Source organism: Saccostrea echinata, unplaced genomic scaffold, assembly GCF_033153115.1.
Source record: "Saccostrea echinata isolate AGI-Se365-2 ecotype Australia unplaced genomic scaffold, CSIRO_AGI_Sech_v1 ptg000029l, whole genome shotgun sequence".
NCBI classification, from domain to species: domain Eukaryota; kingdom Metazoa; phylum Mollusca; class Bivalvia; order Ostreida; family Ostreidae; genus Saccostrea; species Saccostrea echinata.
The window spans coordinates 30,290,888-30,314,210 of NW_026889778.1; the positions used below are offsets into that span (position 1 = coordinate 30,290,888).

At 33.5% G+C, this 23,323-nt stretch overlaps 2 protein-coding genes across 3 annotated transcripts in view; one reads left to right on the forward strand and one right to left on the reverse strand.

The window, feature by feature from the left end:
- Positions 1-5,118: 5,118 nt before the first annotated feature.
- LOC133195821 (actin-related protein 2/3 complex subunit 4) overlaps positions 5,119-23,323 on the reverse strand; it is a 206,564-nt gene continuing 188,359 nt past the window's right edge. Inside the window, exons 1-5 of one of the 2 annotated variants that reach the window (XM_061331775.1) lie at positions 12,982-13,047; positions 10,208-10,326; positions 8,858-8,969; positions 5,736-5,831; positions 5,119-5,609 (exon numbers count right to left, since the gene is read on the reverse strand). In XM_061331775.1, coding sequence (XP_061187759.1) covers positions 5,433-5,609; positions 5,736-5,831; positions 8,858-8,969; positions 10,208-10,326; positions 12,982-12,984 — 507 coding nt within the window. In that variant the 5' untranslated portion in view covers positions 12,985-13,047 and the 3' untranslated portion in view covers positions 5,119-5,432. Of the gene's footprint in view, positions 5,610-5,735; positions 5,832-8,857; positions 8,970-10,207; positions 10,327-12,981; positions 13,048-23,323 lie in introns of those variants that run through there. The other variant, XM_061331776.1, reaches the window with a different exon arrangement.
- Positions 18,580-23,171, forward strand: LOC133195802 (RNA-binding protein spenito-like). Its single transcript, XM_061331750.1, has 2 exons — positions 18,580-22,231; positions 22,344-23,171. Exon 1 carries the CDS (start codon positions 18,682-18,684, stop codon positions 20,839-20,841), a length of 2,160 nt encoding a protein of 719 aa, XP_061187734.1. The 5' UTR covers positions 18,580-18,681; the 3' UTR covers positions 20,842-22,231; positions 22,344-23,171.

Here is a 23,323-nt window from a genome sequence, read left to right on the forward strand (position 1 = left end):
AAATACCACTACCGCTGGTGAGTTATTATAAATTCCTACCCTAGCCCTACGTCTTCTTTTCTTTTTGTCTTCCAAGCGTACTCTGCAAACTTCCCAGCAATTCTCTCTCAGCTGCCCGCTGCACTGACTTATATACCCTTAGAACAATCTATTTCCAAAGGGTTATTCCATTTCATGGGGGTGTTCTATTACGTTTCTACTACGTTTCACTTCACTGAAACAACGATTCATGAAAATACGGCTCTAAGTATAAATAGCTTGAACCAAACGACGTCTTTCTTGTGTTTAAAAGCCTGAAACTTTGAAGATAACTCAGAAAATGTGTGTTTAAGCCGTGTATTTGAATATTAAATTTCATTGACTTGTCTGGTGTTATTTTCCACTCTCGCGTGCAAGCCTTTTATTCATCATGTCCCTAATTATATGTTATTTAATTATATGTTATTTAATTGGTTTAGGTGTCAATTGCATGCTTTGATATTAACTACATGCAGTGAATTAATCATTCCGTAAGTCATCACTGCTTAGAAAGCATGAAAAAGACTTTTTACAGCGCCAGCTTAATATAATTTTCAAAGTATTGAAATCATTTCTCAAGATATTATCATAAGGATAAGATATTCATTATTCTGAAATATTTGTAATAAAGCATTTAAATACATGGAATGAATACAGTAAGGCCAAAACTTCACGACCCCCCCCCCCCCCTTCCCGAAATAGTGTTTTTGAATCAAATTACTTATTCTCCTCTTTCCAACATAATATCATCTAGATTTTCGTTTCGAAGTGTGCTAATTTCTGCAAAGAGGGTGTTGCAATTCTTTTGTTATTTTCCCTAAAATTCTAGCAGTTTGAAAGAAAAAAATTTAAGTAACGGAAAACGGTCTTAAATTTTTCCAGATAAAACAGTATATTCAGCACAATGTAGAACAATATTTAGAAACTGAACATCGAGTTCCAATTTGCCATTAAATGAAGTGTAAATTGGTCACATAGCAAAATAAGTCAAGTTTTCTGTTTTTCAAATATGGAATCCCCATTGTTCTGAAAAATTGCCTCCTTGAAACAGAATGGATTTGATATACTCATAAAGAGACAGGATTTTTCTTCAAAATTGCCATTTCCGAGTTTTGTTTCAAAGAGGCATATTTTTGAAAATCACAAAAATTGAATAAAAATCATTATCCATCCCAAATACAAAATGTGCACATAAAATAGAACATGATACTTCAGTGTCGGAGCTGGTCTAGTGGTAAAGCGTGTCGACCCTATACGAAGATTCTTTTTACCTGAGAATGGGTTCGAATCCTGGAATGGCTGGTATGTATATATATATATATATATATATATATATATATATATATATATATATACATTCATATTTTTCTTCTTATATAAATGGAAGTACAATGTAACATTTCTCTTGAGAGAGAAAGAGAGAGGGAGAGAATGTCAGAAAGTTAATGGGTAATATTTTAAATTCAGGCAGAATTAAATTGTTTTCCTTGATATTGTGATCTAAATCTAATAAGACATATATTTAATGTTATTTAGGGGCGATGTCTTAAAAAATAAAGTACTATTATTTTAAATAATTTAATTTTTTCATACGCATTTCGTTTCATTATTATTCTAGCTGTTAATTAGTGGCTCAGATTTGACTTCAAACAACTAAACTGAAATGACTCGATGGAATTTCTTGGATATTGCATCAACAGCGTGAATATTGGACACATTTTATACATTGAAAAATATTAACGCACCCTGTCTACAGTACATCGTTCAAAAACTTGCCATTAATTATGGTGTCCGGATAGGGCCATTTGCAAAAGCTCAACAGCGCGTTCAGAAAAACACATAACATTTTAAAATATGTGTTAGCACGACGGCGTGTTTTTCTGTACGCGCTGTTGAGATTTTGCAAATGGCCCTATCCGGACACCATAATTAATGGCAGGTGCACCTCGCACATCATTTCGAACGATGTACTGTAGACAGCGTACGTTAATATTTTAACTACTCTTTCATTTTAAGCAGTAGCCAACTCGTCCCCTCTTAATTTTCGCAGTAGCCAATTCATTTTTTAAAGGGGCCTGGACTCAGATTTGAAGTAAATATTTTCTCAAATTTTCTGTATAATATCATGACTTATATGTTGCTATAGAATTTCACATATAGAAATGTTCAAATATAATAAAAACATATTTTATCTGGAAATTATTGAAATTACGAATTTCGGGACGCGTTTGATCGACACATTCCTGCACTTTCACAAAGTGAAGCCCTCGTGGAATATGATTTTTCTTGGCTGAATAAATCTTCATATTTTCCTCACGATCATGCTATAAATGTATAATAATTCCAATCTTAATTTTATTTATTGATTGCCTTTGTTTTGATTAGACGAGAACAAATTCAAGAAAAAGTTTACACATCTATAAATTCTCAATCAGAACGGCTTTCTCGATCTAGCTTTTATTGTAAAAAAGAAAATAAAACAAATCGTTAGGCCTACTTCTATTCTGTGTTTTAGCTAAACAATTACAGAAACTTGAAATTAAATAAAAATAAAGCTGACGACATACAGGACTGACAGACGGGAATATTATGTTTATGTCACCGTCAGATCAAGAGTGTGAATTTCAATATCTCTGAAGTCATATTCTCGACGTTCCTAATAGGCCTACAAAACAAATCAGCTCATTTCTCGGTAGCGCTGTGATAGGAAAGAGAAACGTACCTTAGACTCTTGCCTTATTAGCATCAAATTCATTTTTCTACATCCTATATTGTGTCCCGTCTTTGAACAAACCAGAGCAAATCAAGGTTATCGTCGGTCTGCTACTTTCGCTTTAGAGCGTCTGTCGTTATATTGTCAACATGGCCTATATGTATGGTCAAGGACGAATTCTTTGGAAGTCTACTTGTATTTACGATATTTGTTGACTTAAACAATATTCTGACAGTTTTTATAAGCTTATTTTATTAAATGTTTTGACAATTAAAGTTGAACTTTATCAACGTTCATCTCGATTGCGATTCATTTCTACATCGCGGCATAAAGTATTCCAACGCTGTACAGAAATAACAGATTGTATGGAGGCTTCAAAGAGAAATAATTTTAAAACTTCGTTATTGGAATTATAAGAATTAAACGTTCTTTTTCAGAATTTATCGATGTGTAAACTCATGCCTTTGTACTCACAAACTTTACACAAAAGTGCTTCGCACTTTTATTCAGTTTGTGAGTACAAAGGCATGAGTTTACATCGATAAATTCTGAAAAAAGAACGTTTAACCTATAATATTCACTGGATTTGAAGCCGTATTCACTATTCACCGTAGAGTCATGATCAGTGCGCGTGCAGCGGCATTGTAACGTCACAATCAATACCCCAACGTTGAAAACGGCCGGAGCCAGCTGTGTATCAAGCTCCAGACAGCTCAGTATTACGTTACGCTATGTACAACTCCTTATCATTATTCGTAGGGAAAGTAGTCCCGGAGAATTGACACTGTATGGAGTTTGGCTGTGTATCTGAGCAGGAAAAATGTTAGGCAAGTGTATCGCAGGATTATTTTCCAAACATTTCGATGTCTTACTCACAGCGAAATGAAATCACGAAAGTTATATAAGTTGTAATCTGTATGTTTTTTTTTTCAAATTTTTCTAAGACAGAGGTTCGTTAATGAAAAAGGTATCATCATGCAGCCTTCAATGTCTTATTTCTTCAAATCCGGACTATATAATAAAACAATCATGGACTCTTTCGGTGGTGAGTATGGTTTGTTATTCACCAGGAAAATATCAATATTGACCCTGCTTCGCTTCGGTCAATATTGATATTTTTCTGGTGAATAACAAACCATATTCACCACCAAAAAAGTCCATAATTGTATAATACTATTGGGATCCTTGCTTTTCTGTAGAAAAACATTAAAAACCTTAATTCAACTGCACAACTGTAGCTCTGTGAAATAAATTTGGACAGACATATTTGATGATGTCTTCGATAAGTTGTCAGGAGAGGAACTTGTAAGTTGTCAGGAGAGGAACTTGTAAGTTGTCAGGAGAGGAACTTGTAAGTTGTCAGAACTTGTAAGTTGTCAGGACTTGTAAGTTGTAAGAACTTGTAAGTTGTCAGGAGAGGAACTTGTAAGTTGCCAGGAGAGGAACTTTAAAGTTGACAGAACTTGTTTCCAATCCCTATTTGTGTATCACAATATAATACAGATCATTGAATAGGTCCACAAGAGGCAGCCTTCCTTTTACGAGGATAGCAAACACGGTTTAATGTAATGTAATGTATTTTTTTAACCATATATGGAAAGTTGAAATGCTTTGTGGGATAACGTCTCCAATTTCGGAGGATAGCAATAGTAATTTTTAAACATCTCGTATCTACCTTTAGCTGATTATTGGAAAAGTACATACACCTGAGTACGTGTAAATAAAAATCCAAACATTACTGGCAATTCTATTTATCAAGGCGATTTGAGATTTACTTCCAGATCTTAAAGTAGCTGAGGTAGTTCTTAGAGCAACTTTACTATCGCATTTTTCTTTTGTATTTCGAATTAAAACATTTAAAGAAAAATTAAATATCTGTTATTTGTTTCAAAATAATTTCAAGTCCAGTTAACTTAAATTTTGTTGACTGTAAAAATAACCTTTTTCTTTCAGAAACCCTTGACTAGAGAAGATGTATACATACAGACTTGTCAAGGAGGCATATTTTTCATGATGTAATGAGTGCTTCATTAAATATACACCTCAAAATGAGACATAAATTACTACAAAAGAAAGCAATTTTAATATTTTTGCTTTTTAAGAACATGTTTATTATATATTAAACAATTACTGCTCTGGGGTAGAATACCCCAATCCATGGTTTTCTGGCCTCATCCCCTTAGAGAGCCCTTGGATACTACAGTAAGCATGGTTATAATTTTGTCAAGCTTACAACAAAGTGGATTTTATTCCTTAAAGTTTTAGTTCATATTTATTAAATTAACAAATATAATGATTTATGTTTATAAGGAAAATCTCCCTGCTCTTCATTATAGCTGTTTTTTAATTGCATATTTTAAAATGTTAAATACAAGAACATACATGTATACAGGTATTCAAGATATTCAGTACCTTTATTATTACAAAATACAACTATTATTAAAAAAAACACAAATATTTACTCCATGCTTTGTATTACTTTTGTTGAATACATGTAATGATACATTACTTATATATCAAAAGGGATAATATATCTGATTCTTTTAAAACTTTCACAAGTTATTCCCTTATAAAAGTATTAGGCTGGTTTCTGATGTTATTGTATACAACATAATGAATATTATTTCCAGCACAGATAATGTGGCCTTACATGTATCAAATACAATTAGTAAAATTAAATGAAATAGATAATGAAAGTAGTTTAAAAACGTTTGAGAAATTCTTCTGCACTGATTCTGGCTCTAGAATTTACAGCTAGTTTCATAGCACTTATTTCTTTGTCTATTTCCTCCATGAAGTGAATGATGAAATCTACAAGCTTGTGTTTGTACATCTGCTCAGTGTGGGTATTTGTGATGAGGAAACTGATGTCAAAGCCCTGAAATTTATCAATATTTTAAAAACACCTTTCATCAAAGTTCTTTTTTAACATAGAATGTATGCTGAAGATTCTTTTATTTAAGGTTAAAAGATTAAGTAATCAGTTTTGTTGCAGTTGCATTACCTCAACTGGTTTTCTTCGGAGCACTGTGAAATGCTCAGCTCTCATCATCATAAAGCGCATAAATTTGTGACATAAAATCTTTTCAATATCATCAGCCTAGAAATAAATTATTCCTCATAATGAAGGTTATAAGCATATTTATTCATCATTCATTTAATCATTCACAGTATTCATAGAAAAGGGTAAAGACGGGGAACAGTGATTGATCTCATAAAAACTTCAAACAATACAAATCTGTGAATAGGGCATAAAAACAGATTCCTGGAAATTCCAGAGGTAAGATCAGGTGCCTAGGAGGAGTAAACATCCTGCTGACCAGTCACAAGAACCCACCATGAGCCTTATGTATTGATCAAGTGGACGTAACATTCTGTAGTCAAATTTAGTACAAAAACAAAGGGATAACAATTGGTATGAAACAAGTCAGCCAAAACACAACCCATTGTTAGGTTATACACATGTATTTCATAACAAGAGGCCCATGGGCCACATCGCTCACCCGAGCACACTGGCTAGGAAGAAGCAGAAATTAGTTAAGTATTTTGAAATGTTTTAATGGGGGAGGCAAAGTTAAATTTACACTACCTCAGGATGCTTCTATATCAATATTACTAATCATGGCTTATGGTTCTTAAACAGAAGAATTTTAAAGATTTTTTTCCTATGTATTCCTATGTAAAACTCTGATTGGTCATTGTGGCCCCAACCTACCCACTGTAAATTTGAAAAAATTTTAATCTACACTATCTGTGGATGCTCCTATAATAACATGACTAATCATGGCTTTGCTGTTCTTGAGCAGCAGATTTTTTAAAGATGATTCCTATATATTCTTATGCAAAACTTTGACCATTTCTTGTGCCCCAACCCCTGGGGGGTCATGATTTGAAGAAACTTGATTCTACAAGTAATAGCTTTTCAAAAAGCTTGCCTGACTAATCAATCAATATCTAAGGAACGTATAAGCAAGAGATCGAGGTGCTAAACATTTCCGTCATCAAGGAGCGACATAGTTGCGATACTTCATTACACAAGATATAAAATTAATACTACAGATTAACAAATATCTAAGACATGCCACTTTTTGGTCATTTATTAGTTATCCCACGGGCTGACTAGTTACATTGGGATGAAACTGCACGTGCGCTAGGGTAGATTATAATTCTGGGCAAAATAGTTAGATGATTCATTTTAGAGAAATTCATATAACATGTACTCTCTTACTAGAGGGCGCGCTTCTTCATATGGTCAGTGATAGATAAATGAGACGGCCTCTATTTATAGACTGGTCTGTTTTCTGTTGTTCTTGATGACAAAGTAAATTATGAACAGTTTTAACTGGGAAAGTTTGAGACAAAAATGCTTCAATGCTGCTCTAGGACACAAAGTAAATCATGTAAATGGCCGGTACACTTTATAGCTAGAGCAAATCAAGATACTAATACCCTCCCCCCCCTCCAGACAAAACTCACACGATGATGGTCTTACCATATACATGTACATGTATTATAAATGAGTTTAAAATGCTAGTACATCTTTATGTACAGTTTTAAAATTGTTTAGTTTTCCTTTTCAATTGATTTCAGGACCTTTCTCATAATTATAATAAAGTACTTTTTAATGAAGTGAAAACCAGTACAGATCATGAAGTCTTCTTCATTTTGCTGATTCTTACGGGAGTGAAGCCCATTCTTTTACGGGTACTGACCTACACTCTTGTCTCTGTATTAAAAGGAAACCATTGTTCATCACAAAGCATAAATTTATATGCTACTGGTGACTTTCTAAGCCTTTTTTTTTTAAAAACCTAACCTTGTAACGTACATTACATTTTTGTATTGATAAATGTAATATTGAAAGAAAAGGTGGAAAACAGACTGAATCAAGAAGGGATGTTCCATTTACTAGGTGGAGGGAGTTTGTTTATGATTGGACTAGTCCACTTAAATATGGGATAAATAGTAAGAATAATCATTTTAGTGTTGCCTGCCCATATACAATGTGTTCTTTTAAAAAATGCGATAAAATTTACTGTTAATAAAAAATTTAAAGCTTAAGAATCAGGTTTAAAGAATAAACTTCATTTATTTCCATAGAAGTTATCACACCCATTCCATAGAACAATCCAAGAAATAGGCATGAAGATAATTTATATGTGACATTTGGCGCGAAATAATTGTGTCACCTCTTTTGTAGAAGGCAAATGGACTGATCCAGTAGTTTAGAAACGCAGAAAAAATGTTACACGGACATGTCCATACTAAGAATCACAAAGAATAAACATGTGCAAGCAAAAAACTGAAGGAATTAAACACATCATTATTTTGCATCAGTAATATGATTCTTTCTTCTGTAAACTGTATTTGTTTAAATGCAGGTAACAAATTCTGATGTAAATCAGCTTGCTCAAAATCTAGTTCATTAAGAATGACCGCTTAGTTTCGGACCAGGGAAAAATTAATCCTTATACTGCCTGACGCACTAAGGTTGCTTCTGTATATATATGACTAATAATAATGGCTTAGTTGTTCTTGAGAAGAAGATTTCAAAGATATTTCCTACGTAATGTGTGTGATTATGTTCTTACAAGGGACATATAGGTTTTCCTTTTACTCTGTCTTAGTTAATGATTAGACAACTATGTCTGAGGGTATATCACATAGTACTCAAATTTTCTTTTTCAACTAGAGATGGGGACTGGGTAATGTACTGCTTGCACCATGTTTCTCCCCTAGCTTTCCATTGATAGATAAAAACCAGTTGTCTCAATCTTCTTCAGATTTACTACACCCAGAACTTAAGTACTTTACAAAGATTGCATTGAAGCAATTTTTTAAACATAAAAATTCAAATAATATCAATAAATACTGTAGTGAACTAATGCACATTCATTATCACGGAAAGGCTTCATGTGATTGGTTGAGATATAAAAAAAAGTGATCAAGATTTGTAATTTTCATGAAAGACATCACTGAAGCCAGCCTGTAAAATATCAATTCAAGTTAGTCTTGCGTTCCATGTTAGTCTGGGGTTGACTCAGGACCCCTGACAATGTGAGGATACACTTTGTTTATACATTCAATGTGTGTTATCTTTTTCATCTTGTGAGAGTGATACTATACCTGTTTTATCATAATGCTAATCCTTAAAGAATTAATTGATCCCTCTATAAGAACCTTTTCTTTCTCATTTCTGCTTATCGTGACAGGTGTAAGAAGAAGTTCTTTGCTGCTCCTGTAAGTACATTAAAGGGCACACTATGGGATTAACTATATAAATTATTTTGTTCGTTGAGAAATGAATCTAGAAAAATGAATTACATACTTTGCAATAAGAATTTGTTTGCAATACACTTTGTACATGAATTTAATTTACACACAGCGATCAAACACGCAGCAATCAACAAACATCATTAAAACATTTTTTTCATACAATTATAGAAAACTGAATTAGACACTTGCACCGATTACAGTTGTAAAATAAAGTGAACTGCCTTTGCACATGATGTGCCTGTCAAATATTGTTCATTTATCATAAATAGATTAGAGTGCAAAGAAAAAAATCATTTCAACCTTGCTACAAAAATTTCAAATGATTTTTCAATCAATTCCTAATGTTTGAAAGTGCCTCTCCTATGGTTTAGTAATTCATTATATTATACTTTCATGTAAATTAGTTTAATCTGATTCGCCGAGAAGCATTTGTTAAAAAACACTATTACCCGCTGAATATTGAAGCCACGCCCACCAGCGTAGCAACAGTTAACATTGCTTGACGACGGGTGTTATTCCAAAAAATATTGACTGCGCAGAATTCATGCGCGCAAGGTTCACTGTAATATGTATTTGTATAAAACATTCAGTATAATATAATAAATACCGCATGTAGTTGAGTGTAACATTGAAAATTTTCACCCCTCGAAAACCATTGTCAACCTCGGCTGCGCCTCGGTTGACAATGGTTTTCTTGGGGTGAAAATTTTCAATGTTACACTCAACTACATGCAGTATTTATATAAGAACAAATAGTACATTAAATATTTCTCAAATGCATGGTTATATTAAAGGTTACAGAAGCTGCCCATCTGCAAAGTTGCTGACAAAATAGGAATCCTTCTTAAATTTATTTGATAGTTTTATATCTTGGTCACAGCACTGAAACTTAAAGGACATATTTCCCAAACAGTAATTAACAATTATGAACTTCTTTTCTTTCAGACTCTTATATCTCTACATTAATAAACATTTGAACACTGTCTAATACAAATTTATCTTATTGTATTACAGTGACACTTGAGTCTGTGTATTGTTACAGAAATGCCTTTATAGTGGCTGTCTCATGTAAATGCTCTACTGAATAACAGTGATCTTAGTTAACTATTATTCCTATGATGAAATTGTTGACTGTGACTGTTAACATTAGGGGGTGACAGTCATATTGAGTGAGTTTTAGACGTATACTTATTTAATTACTTTACTTCCACCTCTGGTTTGTTATGCCTTTCAACCACTTGAGAATCAAAATTCTGCAGGCAGATCACAGCATTCAACGTGCCCCTAATAGCATCCAAATAAGGTTTCAGTGTGGAAGACTGTAAAAAAAAAAATAGAGTTTAAAACCCTTAGATATTCAGGAGTGATGAATGAATAACCACAAAATAATCTTAATATTTGTTATATGAAATGATCAGTTAAGGCATCAGACACATGTCATTAAGATAACATATTTTAAGTCAAAATTTAATTTCTTATAGTAGCCCCCCTCTTTTCCCCCAGTAGCCATGTTTTAATTAAGCTTTAATCTGGACTACCTGAGAATGCTTGTTCATTAAAATCGAGCACAGCAGGTGGTGCAAAGCGCTGTCTGCATTGTGAGCTCTTACAACAATGCCAGGGAAAGAGAAAATTTGGACTTTGCACATTGATCCAAATGATTTTTTTACCAGTTATCTCTGAACCCCAAAATCTTTGCCATTTGCATCTCACTGCAAACTACGTTCTCGTGGTCAAACAAAAGCTCACCAAAAAACTAAACTCACCTTGATCATTTAAATTTCTTCATTGGATCATGCAGATAGATAGTAGATTAAACAACTGCACCCCCCCCCCCCCCAAAAGTCGCACTGCTAACATATTATGACTAATCAGGGCCCTGCTCACTTTTGGCATTCCACAGAATTGAAGGTATTCAGTTTAATACAGCCTAAATTATCAAGAGATATATTTTGGCTATCGATGGCCAATCGTCAATCAAGCATAAAAAGTATTTATTGGTCACTTTTTAATTTTTTTTTATTCTTCTGACTATTTAAATCATAACATACAGGGCTCGAAATAATTTTTTTTTTCACTGGTCACTCGGGCTATCAACTTAAAATTTTACTGGTCAATCGATAACTTTCACTGTCCCACTGGACTAGTAGGTATGGAAAAGACTGGCCCAAAACCAGTGCTTAAACAAGGGCATGCAAGGTGGAGCAAAAGAGCACATCAATCCCAATATAAATTATTGCTTGCATAACTTCCGTTAAGCACGCACTCACTCACCCACTCACACAGGCGCGTTACTTTATCCACTCCAACTCTGTTTCGAGGGGATAAAAATCAGACTACGGTATATTCAACATCACCGTGAGTTTATTTTCTGAATTTAATAACCAACAGTTAAAAAAATCATATTTCTTCACCATTAAAACTTGCCCCACCCCGTTAATCTTTTCAATACTGAACTGATTTGTGCTTTTGCCTAGCCAATGTGCTCAGGTGAGTGATGTGGCCCATGGGCCTCTTGTTGACTCTTAATCAACTCTAGTAGTGCCACTTTCAGATTCTGCACAGCTCTTGTTTACTCCACATATTTCTTGTTTTTGTAATACATCGTTAACTTGTTCCTCCAAGGTGAAACAGCATTTAGAAAACATTACAATGTTTAAGAATATACTCCTCAAGAAAATTTGTTTTTAGAAATATGCATGATATTGAATTTATATTGTGTTATTTTATAGTACAACCTAACAAAAGAAGGAATTGTTCCCATCCAAATAGAACCTGGACGCACTAATCTTTCTAGTTAACTAGCCTGACTGTGAATTGATTTTGATATGTATAAAATAATCACTGGCCCCAAGGACACATACTTTCTACAAAGCACTAGTCCAATTCAATTTAATGGCCCCAGACCAGCGGGCCATCAATTATTTCGAGCCCTAGCATACCTTTAAAGTATCAGTAGTGTATCTACTCAAAGACTAGGGTTGACAACCTTTTCCACCTGAATCAGGTATTACATGAATTTTCAGTATTATGGCATGTTTATGCCCTGTGCAGACGGAGAGTTTAATTCGTAGTAAATTAATGCGAAGTAAAATGATGCGAATTAAACTAATCCGAATTAAATTGCGTCCACACGACAGCTAATGATAAGTAAACTAATGCGAATTATAATTTTATTTCTACAACTAGGCTATTCAGTGAGGCTATTATGACATCATTTACAAATCACCTCATGTTGTGCAGAGCAGATACACATTTGACAAAATGTCATATTGTTTGTGCACATTTTAGTGATTAACGTAACTTTCCTTTGTTTTCCACTCAAAAATAGCACAAGTACCTATATTTGACCATCGACATGTGGTCTGTGACTAAATTCTGCCCTTAATAATGTGTCAAAGTTTAATTCGAATTAGCTACACTGAGCGTTCACACAGATCAAATTTAATTCGCAGTAACTTACGTTTAATTCGAATTAAACTCTCTGTGTGAACAGGGCATTAAAGTTATAATAATAAATTGTTGAAAATTTAACAAGTCATTTATTTAAGAAATGTTAATCTTGGTCAGAACCTGGGTAAAATAAAATATTTTAGAGTGGAGCTTGGCGATGTCTATATATGTTGTATACATTTTGTATATTCTATGTTAATTGGGCGGATTTTTGGGGCAGAACATTGATCCTCCATTGTGGCTCCATACTAGCCTTTTGTTGAAACTATTCCATTTATAATTTTAAATACGACTATCAAGTCTATATTTTACTTAAAACAACAAGTATGTCAACTTCCTACATCTTTACATTAGTGTGACAGTAGGCCTATACTCCACAGCTAACTCAGTAGGGCACATTATATTGTGGATTTACTTCAATCACCGACTACTGAAATACACTGACTTAAAAGTACAAAATTACACAAAATTATCATAAAAACATTTTCAGAGCAAAATTTACGAATGGAGAAAACACCCACCATGTTTCTTCCTCATAACACGGAAGTGGAAATGAATTTAGGAGTTACTACCCTTTACGGAAAGAAAGTCACTACTCGGTCCTTTCCGTGGATGAAAAAAACTCTCTCTAAAAATGGACTACTTACGAATTAAATCCTTCATGTTGATAAATTATTTTTCATGCTGATGATAATTATTATTATTTTGTTTAGGTAGTAAGTAAAGTTTTTATTTTTGGTTTGCTCTATTCAACCGGTTTCCACATAATTCGTCCTCACCGTATTTATAATTGGGAATAGAACATTGATCTACTAAGGCACAATATTTTACTTTCAGCTTCAATTCTTTGCATGTTTTATTTTTTCATTCTCACTATTTATTATGTTCGAAATGAACGAAAAAATTACTTTATTAGTGAAAAAGATGAAAATCATATATATATATATATATATATATATATATATATATATATATATATATATATATATATATATATATATATATATATATATATATATATATATATAAGACACAGTGAAAGATAGAGTTTGTTTATTAAACGTTTATAAAATTTTCGTTTGCAGAGACATTCAAACCTAGAAAAATCTAGCCGGGATCTATTCATGCATTTTTATTCACTCTTAAAAGTTACTAATATTTTGTATCGCTCTTCTACAATTGTTTTAGACAAATTTTAGTGATATGCAACATAGCGTCGGAAGCAAATTGAGGGGTGGGTAGGGCTAATTGAAAGAGAAAAAAATTCAAACCTGAAAAACTTGACGACCAAGAAAGGGGGGTTGAAAATTGTCCAAACCCGAAATCCTATTTCGTGTGTGTGTGTGACGGTGGGGGTGTCGAACTTCTTTCAGTACCAGTTCTTTGAAAAAAAAAATTTAAAAAGTTGGGGGGCTAAGCCCCCCTAGCCCCCCTCCCCGGTTCCGACTCCTATGCGCCAACGTTTGTACTGAGCAGACCCGTAGAACGCGGGTAGGGGGGGGGTCCCTTTTTCTGAAAACAGTTATTGGCTATGAATTTTCATTTGGTGCTACTTCCCCTTTCCCCACTTTTTGTTGCTTTTTTTTTTTGCTGTAAGGTCGAGCACTGGCAAATTACAGGATTTGGGAAATAATGTACAAAAAGTTAAGAGAAAGATCCAAGTTGCCTGTCATTTTTTAAGACCACCTTTGATTTAAAACAATTACTATGTACGGGTTTGTTGGAATGTCTGTTGAATTAATCCGAAATCTATACATGATCTGCAATGCTTATTTCACAGGGTGGAACATTTATTAGATTTAGTTGCTGACTGTCGAAAGTGGCGGATTCATGCGTTTTCGTGGGCACGGAAAGGATGATAGTAAGTCGTTAGGAAACTTGCTTTCTATCACAAACCGCGTTACGCATAGATTTCCGAGACTGAACATGGCCGAAGGAACTTAGCTGCATAACTGTAGCGGATTTACAGTCACTTCGTACACAAACCGAGTCGTACACAAACCAACTTGATTACAAAAAGTCAACTCGTACACAAAAAAAGTCAACTCGTATACAAACCAGAAGTCAACTCGTACACAACTCATACATACGTTTTCCTATGTGATTTAAGGTAATATTTGCCATAGTTTCCAAAAAAATTGAGAAGTCAACTCGTACACAAATGTGTTTTCTGTACATTTTAACTAGTTTATGCCTCTGAATTTCCATATACAGTACCGACCAAACACAACCTAACAGAAAGCGAACCCAGAGCGCACCCCGGGTTCGCTTGGGGTTCGCTTGGGGTTCGCTATAGCGAACCCGGAGCGAACCCGCAGCGGACCCCGAGCGAACCCGCAGCGGACCCAGAGCGAACGCCGAAAGCGATCCCCAAATTCAGTAGCGAACCCAGAGAGCGAACGTGCGTTCGGTGTTGCGTAACAGAGCTGTCAATCAGGATTAGCGATAAAACGTGTTAACCAATCAGCGGGTCGACCAATCAGCATGTCAGTTTGTCATTCGATGTAAATAAAACATTATTCAAGCAAAGCGTGTTAATGTACAGTGTGAAACTATTTAAACATTATCAAAAAAAACTAAATTAATATATTTTAATTATCCAGGTAGCATATTATATTTACACATTTATTTATTTATTTTTCATTTTCAAAATCCATTAATATACATTGCGTAAATTTATCAGACAAAACATACCCTAATGTATAAAAGAAATAAAAAAAGAAAGCAATGGTTATTACAATTGTCACTAAAAACAAAAAAAAAATGGTTTCTGATAAATTATAGCATTTCATCATCTCAAGATACTGTACAAGATTATGTATATGTACGTGCTTTTATTTAATTATTTTATTTTTATAATTCTAATGTACATTTTCGTTTAAATCCAGATCAACATCAAAATAATTGATCTTCTTAATTGAAAAAAAAAATGAATGTACAGCATAAATGTGCATGTACAAATATGTCCAATCGCAAACTACTACATTATGGTACTAATTTGATTAATCTTTTACAAAAAATAATGTTAGGCTTGATTTAGCTTTTTTTTTAAAACGGAAATAAAAAGAAAAATGAAGCGCGATTTACATAATTGAACGAACTAATTATCGGAGTAACTAAGCAAAATAGTAAGTCGTACAATATTGTATTCTCTTAAAATATCGTAACTTTTACTGATAAAGCGTATTTAAGATGTTTAACGATTTTTCTCTGATGTTAATCATGTTAACAGCTAATTGTAGTCATGGTATTTTTATATCAATACATCAAAAATTTATATTTAAAAAAAAAAAGAAAGAAAGAAAAAAGAAAACAAATCCCGATACTTACATATATTTAGTCGGCAAATGTACACGACATGATTGTCGGGGTTACTTTTCATCCCTGATACTTGTTATTATTTTTTTTATATATCATTTCTGCAAATGAATGATTTTTTTTAAAACAGACTGCTGATTTTTGAAATTCATAAATGGAAAGATGATTATAGTATAATTCATTTTTAGGCCATTTTTAAAAATCTACCCCCTTACTGCATATCATAAAATCCTATTGAATCAAAATTCACGACCAACCTACATGTACATGTATATCATGTGATAGAAAATGCAGCATTCGATCATATATTACATGTTTACATGTCAAAAACATAAAAAAACAATTTTCCTAAGTCTGAGATTTACACAAATAATCATTTGTAATCTAAAATGACTATTAAGTCTTATTTACATGTAGTTTCAAAAATATTCATTTCTAAATATTTTATTTTTTCTTTCAGTTTTATAAAGTCGATGAATTTCACCAGTAAATATTTCTAATCTAAAATATCTATTAAATAAATTAAGTCTTATTTCGTCTTAAAAATATCCACTCCTAAATATTTTTAACTATTTTGCGTACAAAAATCGTGCGTTTGCGGTAACAGTCGTGAATGATCGTGTAACATGAAGAATCGTGTGATTGAAGGATTAATCTTGCGAAATCGTTCGTGTAACGTGATCGTTCCTATATGTTATCAACAATAACGTTGCAGCCATTGTACATGCACATGTATCGATCGCCTCAGAAACAACAATGATCGATTTCGCTACAGTATTTGGAATATACAAGGGGTGGGGCTTACTGGCGGCAAGATTAAAGCGGTGTCCGCTTCACGCATGAGTGCGTAAAGCGAACCCAGAAAGCGAACGCCGGGTTCGCTCTAGCGGACCCAGAGCTGACCCCGAGCGAACCCGAAGCGCACCCAAAGCGAACCCAGAGCGAACCCAAAATTTCTGAAAGCGGACCCAGAGCGAACCCAGAAAGCGAACCCGGGGTCCGCTTTGGGTTCGCTCTGGTGTTAGGTTGTGTCTGGTCGGTACTGTACCATATGCGCGATGTGATGCGCAGATTGATTTGTTGACAAGATATAACAGTAATATTGAAATAATACTGTAAACAAAAATGGTATATATATATTTATAGATTTTAATCTTAATTGGCTATACACATCAAAGACACATTGCTTAACTATAACATATTCTCTAATTGTATCAACATTTTGGCACATGAGTTAACTAAATCAAGATTGTCAAATTCATTGATTTCATAATCCTTAAATTAATTCTTAAATAAACGGAATTATCTTAAATAATTCTTATATTGTAATTTAAATATTTTATTTGTTAAATATGTAGTTGAAAAACTTAATTCAAATGGATTTCTAATTGTCAACAGATTGATATACGTAGTTTTTATATTTCTAAAAAGTTTTCTGTTATGCAAGTAATGCATGTTGATGTAGAATATAATATTTTATAGCATCCTAATTTATTATGTTAAATAGACATATAGTGTAGATAGTAAATTCGATCTAAATACATGGTAAGAATTTAATGGTATACTGTATAACACATTTTTCTTGCACTTAAATGAAAAAAGTTTTAAAAACTTACCGTCTTGCTGGAGGAAAGACAACTCTCTCGAACCATGGTGAAGTATAAGGAATGAAGAAACTTGGAGACGTTTTCGATACATATAGTATCTCATAATTAAAGGATACCGAATTATGAGCATCTCGTAATTAGCGTTTGTCGCAGATCCAAGAAACCACCGCGCGGGTGTTGGTTTAACAATACTTCTTTGATGTCTTTGATGTTCCTATCCTATCAGGGAAGTTGAATTATTTAAATATTTAGGGAAAAATACTTTAAAAACTTAAAGAAAAGTAACACTTCGTGTTATCAAACATTATTTGTATAAAATTAAATCATAACTATTGTATATAAATGTTGTGTACGAGTTGACTTCTGGTTTTTGTGTACGACTTGACTTTTTGTATAAGAGTTTGTTTGTGTACGACTCGGTTTGTGTACGAAGTGACTGGACACCCTGTAGCGTTATGAAATAGCCTTTGACCATGCTGACCCTACGAAACAGTCCTGCGAATGTGAATTGCACCGTAAATTAAAAAAAATCACTTTTTTCATATGAAGCTGATAGAGCATATTTTATGATTTAAAGGTGGCATTAGGTTTAAATGGGCGTGTCGATTTACCCAAAAGGACCCAAAAGAACCCAAAAGGAACCCAAAAGGACTCAAAATGAATACACTGTGATATACTGAAAATTAATAATTTGAATTGAATAAAAAATATTACATTATAAGTTTACATAAAAGTTGGCAAAAACATAAATTTATACTGTTGCATTTTTTTTGAGAAATAACATAACGCCTTATATAACACGTCAAACACTAAATCTGGTTAGATATGCTTTGATTTATTTGAGCTGAAAACAACAAAGTATTATTATATTTCCCCTTCTTTTTTTACCATGTCTTACTATTTGATATATAATGAAGCAATAAGTTTTATTTTAACGACTTGTTCTAGGCATATAGTATAGGGGGGGACTCCCCCCCCCCAAGTACTGTTTTATTTTCAATAAAGTCTGATAGTGTTCATTGAATATCCAGTTATCCCCTTTATTTCTAGTCCTTTTGGGTTGCTATTAATTTCTTTTGGGTCCTTTTGGGTTTCTTTTGGGTCTTTTTGGGTTCCTTTTGGGTTCTTTTGTGTCCTTTTGGGTAAATCGACGCATCGGGTTTAAATACCTTATTGGCGGATTGACCTGAAACCGTCAGCAATAACAGGTGCGTTGCATTGTTTTAATGGCGTCGGTTCCACGATCGTGGTCTATTTGTACTTTCATATTTTGGTAGTTATATGAACTAAATTAATATGAAACGTTCCCAAGAACGAGATTTGTCACCAAGAGCCCTGAAGAGGTCACGATATCCAGGTCCTGAGTACGAAATCATGAGAGAAAAATCTCCAATGACTGAATACGACCGAAGGGATCTTCGATGCAGTCCACCTAGAAGCCGTGACATGAAACTTAAGTACTATCACGATGAAGTAAGAACAAGATACCGTGAAGATGATTATCCAATAAGTAGGACAGAGGTGAAAACTCCTGAATATAGATCTCTTTGCTTAAGTAATATTTCAAGTAAAATTCCAGATCATGTGTTGAAAGACGCCTTGTACAGAGAATTTAAAAAATATGGCGAATTCAATGTAAACATTACTTACAGTGGTGAAATGCGTGTAGCTTACATCAATTTTCGCTATCCTGAGGATGCTAGGGAAGCAAAACATGCAAAGCAAAACAAGATGATACTTTTTGAAAGAATTGTAGTTATTGATTCAGTTTATCCTAAAAAGCACCACACAACACCAGGGACAATGCCCACTTCCAACTACGGTCGTTCAAGCGAAATGTTTAGTTACCCTAGTAGCAGCAGTAGCAGGAGAAGCTCTCCCCCATTTCAACCAAGGAGAAACTACCACCAAATGCGATCTCCTGATATTGATTTGCCACCACGGAAAGAATTTACTTCAAGTTATAGTACACCTGGGGGAGGGGGTACCAGAAGAGCCCCAAACGAAAAGTTTCCTTATCATCTGGATCATGTACCACCAGAAGATGATGACAAGGCAACAAGAACTCTTTTTGTCGGAAATCTTGATTACAACATTACTGATGAAGAATTAAAAGAGGTCTTCACAAAGTATGGGTTTCTTGAAGAAATAGATATTAAGAGACCCCAGCGGGGTCAAGGTAATGCATATGCATTTATTAAATTCATGAACCTTGACTATGCACACAGAGCTAAAGTAGAGATGTCGGGACAATATATTGGTCGATTTCAGTGTAAAATTGGATACGGCAAAGTAACTCCAAGTACTTGTATTTGGGTTGGAGGATTAGGTCCATGGGTGACTCATCAAATGCTTGAGCGTGAATTTGATAGGTTTGGTATAATTGAACGGATAGAATGGCCACAAGGAAAAAGTTATGCTTATGTACTGTATGATAACATAGATGCTGCTCAGGCTGCATGTTCAGAAATGAGAGGGGCTCCACTTGGAGGACAAGACAGACGTTTGCGCATTGATTTTGCTGATGTCAGTCACATAACAAACACACCAAAACCTTTGGAAATTAAAACAAATGAAAGTGGTAGAGGGTATCAAGGAAGCAACTGGAAGCCACCACATGAAAGGAGAGATGATGCTAGAAGTATAGATGGTACCTTTAAAAGTTCAGACCATCGAGATGATCGCCGACGTTATGAAGACTTTGATGTTAGAGTTCCTGATGTACAGTACAGGAGACCGAGAACACCAGAAGGTTCAGAGGATCGAAGACGCAGAAGAAGCTCTGATAAATATGACTTGCAACTGCAAAACAGAGATAATAGAAAAGTGGGCAGAAATTCGGATGATGACTTTGAACTAGAAGGATGCAGACGAGATGCCCGGAGATTATCAGTTGAAAAAGAGTATTCTGATTTGGAAGAAGTTGAGAACATAAATGAAATGGTGAAATGTCTTCCAGTGGCATGGAATGGTGGTATTCTCTTAAAAAACAGTGCATTCCCTGGAAGGATGCATGTTGTTAGTGGGGACGTCACAATTGTTGATACATTGATGAGAGATCCAACAACCACTGAAACACCAATGCTGAAAATAAAGCAAAGGCTGCGCCTTGATCCACCAAAATTAGATGATGTAGGAAGAAGAGTATTGGCAGCAGGTCGAAATGGCCATTGTATTCTCCTAGCTATGCCAAGTACACTCCCAAACTGGGATGATTCTGCTATTCAGCAAAGACCTCTGAAGAATTTGGTGACTTACCTTCGACAAAAGGAAGCAGCTGGAGTTATATCTCTTCCACCTTACGAGACAAAAGACAAAGAAAATGTGGGAGTTCTTTATGCTTTTCCACCATGTTCATTTGGGTATGATTTTTTACTGAAAGCAGCCCCTCGACTGCCTCAAGAACCAATTCAAGATGATTACTTGATTGTTGTTGTTATAAGAGGAACTGTGTAAATCAAATATGTATTGTAATGGATGTAATAGAACTGATTTTTAAATTAAATAATTATTTGTTTATAGAAAATTTTAGAATATTTTTTTGTGAGACTAATGATTTAAGTTATAAATACCACCATTTTTAAACATTGCATTCTTTGTATTTAGCAGAAAACCATATGGCCTAAATAACATATTAGGCATTTTATGCTTTGAGGTAAATTCCTGATTGAAGATGGTGAAGTCTCATGTTAGATCAAGAACAATTTGAATTTTTTAACTTTGTGAGATTTTCTTTTCCATCATGTTCATGTGAAATCTTTGTTGTATGCACTGAAAGCTTATTACTTTGTTCATAACTTTTTTTCTTATTGATGAAAAAAAGTGGAATTTTTTCATTGACTTAAATTACATCAAAAATGTGAAGAAAAAAAAAATTAATACAAAAAAGATTTTATAATTGTCAACTTGGTACATGTACAGTGTACTATTGAATGAGGACTTATTTGGAAGAACAAGACATTTTTATTAATTAATGTAAATAATTGTCAATCCTTCAACCTATACAATTTGTACTTCCTCACTAGTTTTAAGACAAAAAAAAATCTTAAGTATCTCAGGCAAAATTTCAGAATTTCCTTGTGACGAGCGGGTTTTTTTCTTCTTTGGTGAAGTAGGACTCTTTTTCTCTTGTATCCGTCAACAAAATTATATCAACTAATTCTTAATTTTTCTTATACTATAAGTTATAAAATACATTGTACTCAAGTTTGACTAATGTTATTCCAAACAGTTTTATGAAAAGTTAATTCATAAAATACCATTTTAGCAAGATGAATACTGTGTACATAAAAAAGTCTTTTCAGCATGTATGTAAAACATCATAATTTAATTTTCTTTTTCAACTTGAAAAATAAATTTTCCTAAAATGGAAATTTTTAATAAGATTACTCAATGTGATAGTGTTTGACCTGATGCTTTGCCTGAGAAACTACAGATTATTTTTTCTGGACTAATGTAAAATAGTAGATTTAAATGTCAGTAGTTTATAATTGTGCAAAGTAAATTCAATTTCAAAGTAAATATTTTGATAATTGGTCATAAATGTATATCCTCTTCCGTGCAGTTATTTTTTTTCTTACAGTGTGAAATTAGTAACATGTAAACTTGCACATTTTTGTACATGCAGGATCCTCGCATAATTGTGATATTAAAAAAATAATGAAAAAAGAAAGTGCATATTACTTCAATATTTTTTAATTAAAATTTAGGTGCATCTTTGGAATTTTTTTTAATCATTAGATCTTAATTATGCTTTTCAATCAAAACCTAAATTAATTACATTACCAGTTTGTTGTGAATTGTTTTCTCTACAGCATTATTATTGAAGAGAAGATTCTTTAAACAGGTATGTATGAATTGTTGTCTGCTTTTCATTTGTAAGTAAGTTAGTTATATAAATATAATATTCTAATATTAAGAAAGAAGTTTTAATAAAGATTCTTTGTTTTTGGTTTCAGAGAAATCCAAGTTGATGAGGAAATAAAATGTGGATTAAGAACACTGGAATCTGTGTAGCTTTGTGGTCCAAAAATGTGCAATAAGTTGACATTTGACTTAATACAAAATATCTAATGTGAATGATGAGTGTGCGTTGTGAATAGATAACATGTTTTTAAGTGAAATGCAGATCAACAGCAGGAATGGAGATTGGAGGAGAGGGGATTTTTAGAATAATTTTGATGATGTTTTCAAGTGAATTCCAAATAATCGGAAATTGTGTTGGAAGAACTGATGAGAAGTGTAACATTTTTAGCCTATCAACATATTCAGTTCAAAATTCTTGATCTGAAGGACACCATGTTTTGGAATATATATCCTGTTTTGTTTAAATCTGCAAAATGATGATTTCAGTGATGTGTTTTGTGTGAATTTATCTTAAACCCATATAGTATAGTTGGTAGCAAGAAATAAACCATGTGAAAATAAACAAAACCATTGTTTTTCAGATACGCTGTTGAAAAAGTGCAGAGTAGTGGTGAAATCAGGCATTTCAGTATTGTTGCTAAAGTATATGGAAGATTCCTAGGAATGCATTCTGTTTCATTGTTATGTGCTGTGCTTGTGGCATTAAAATTTAAAGTTCTAGTGTTGCATGAAAGCTCCAAATACACAGTTTTTGCAATCAAAATTCATAATAATTTGTGCACATTGCAACAATTCTGAAGTGGAATTCATTATCTTCCTTCATGTGATGTAGGAGATGGAGCACATGTTGCTTTACGTGTGTTTTGGTGCAATATGGTGTAAAAGTGATGGTGAAATAAAGAAAAAGTTGTGAACATAAATGCAGCTTGGTGATTAATAAATTGCATTTGGTGTTTTATCAAAATTAACAAGTCTGTTACAAAATACATAAGGGCAGGGCCATCTTATTTGATGTTTGAAAGAGGTTTCTTTTCTGTTATCTTTCGGTGAGTAAAATGTGTCCAAAGGGAAA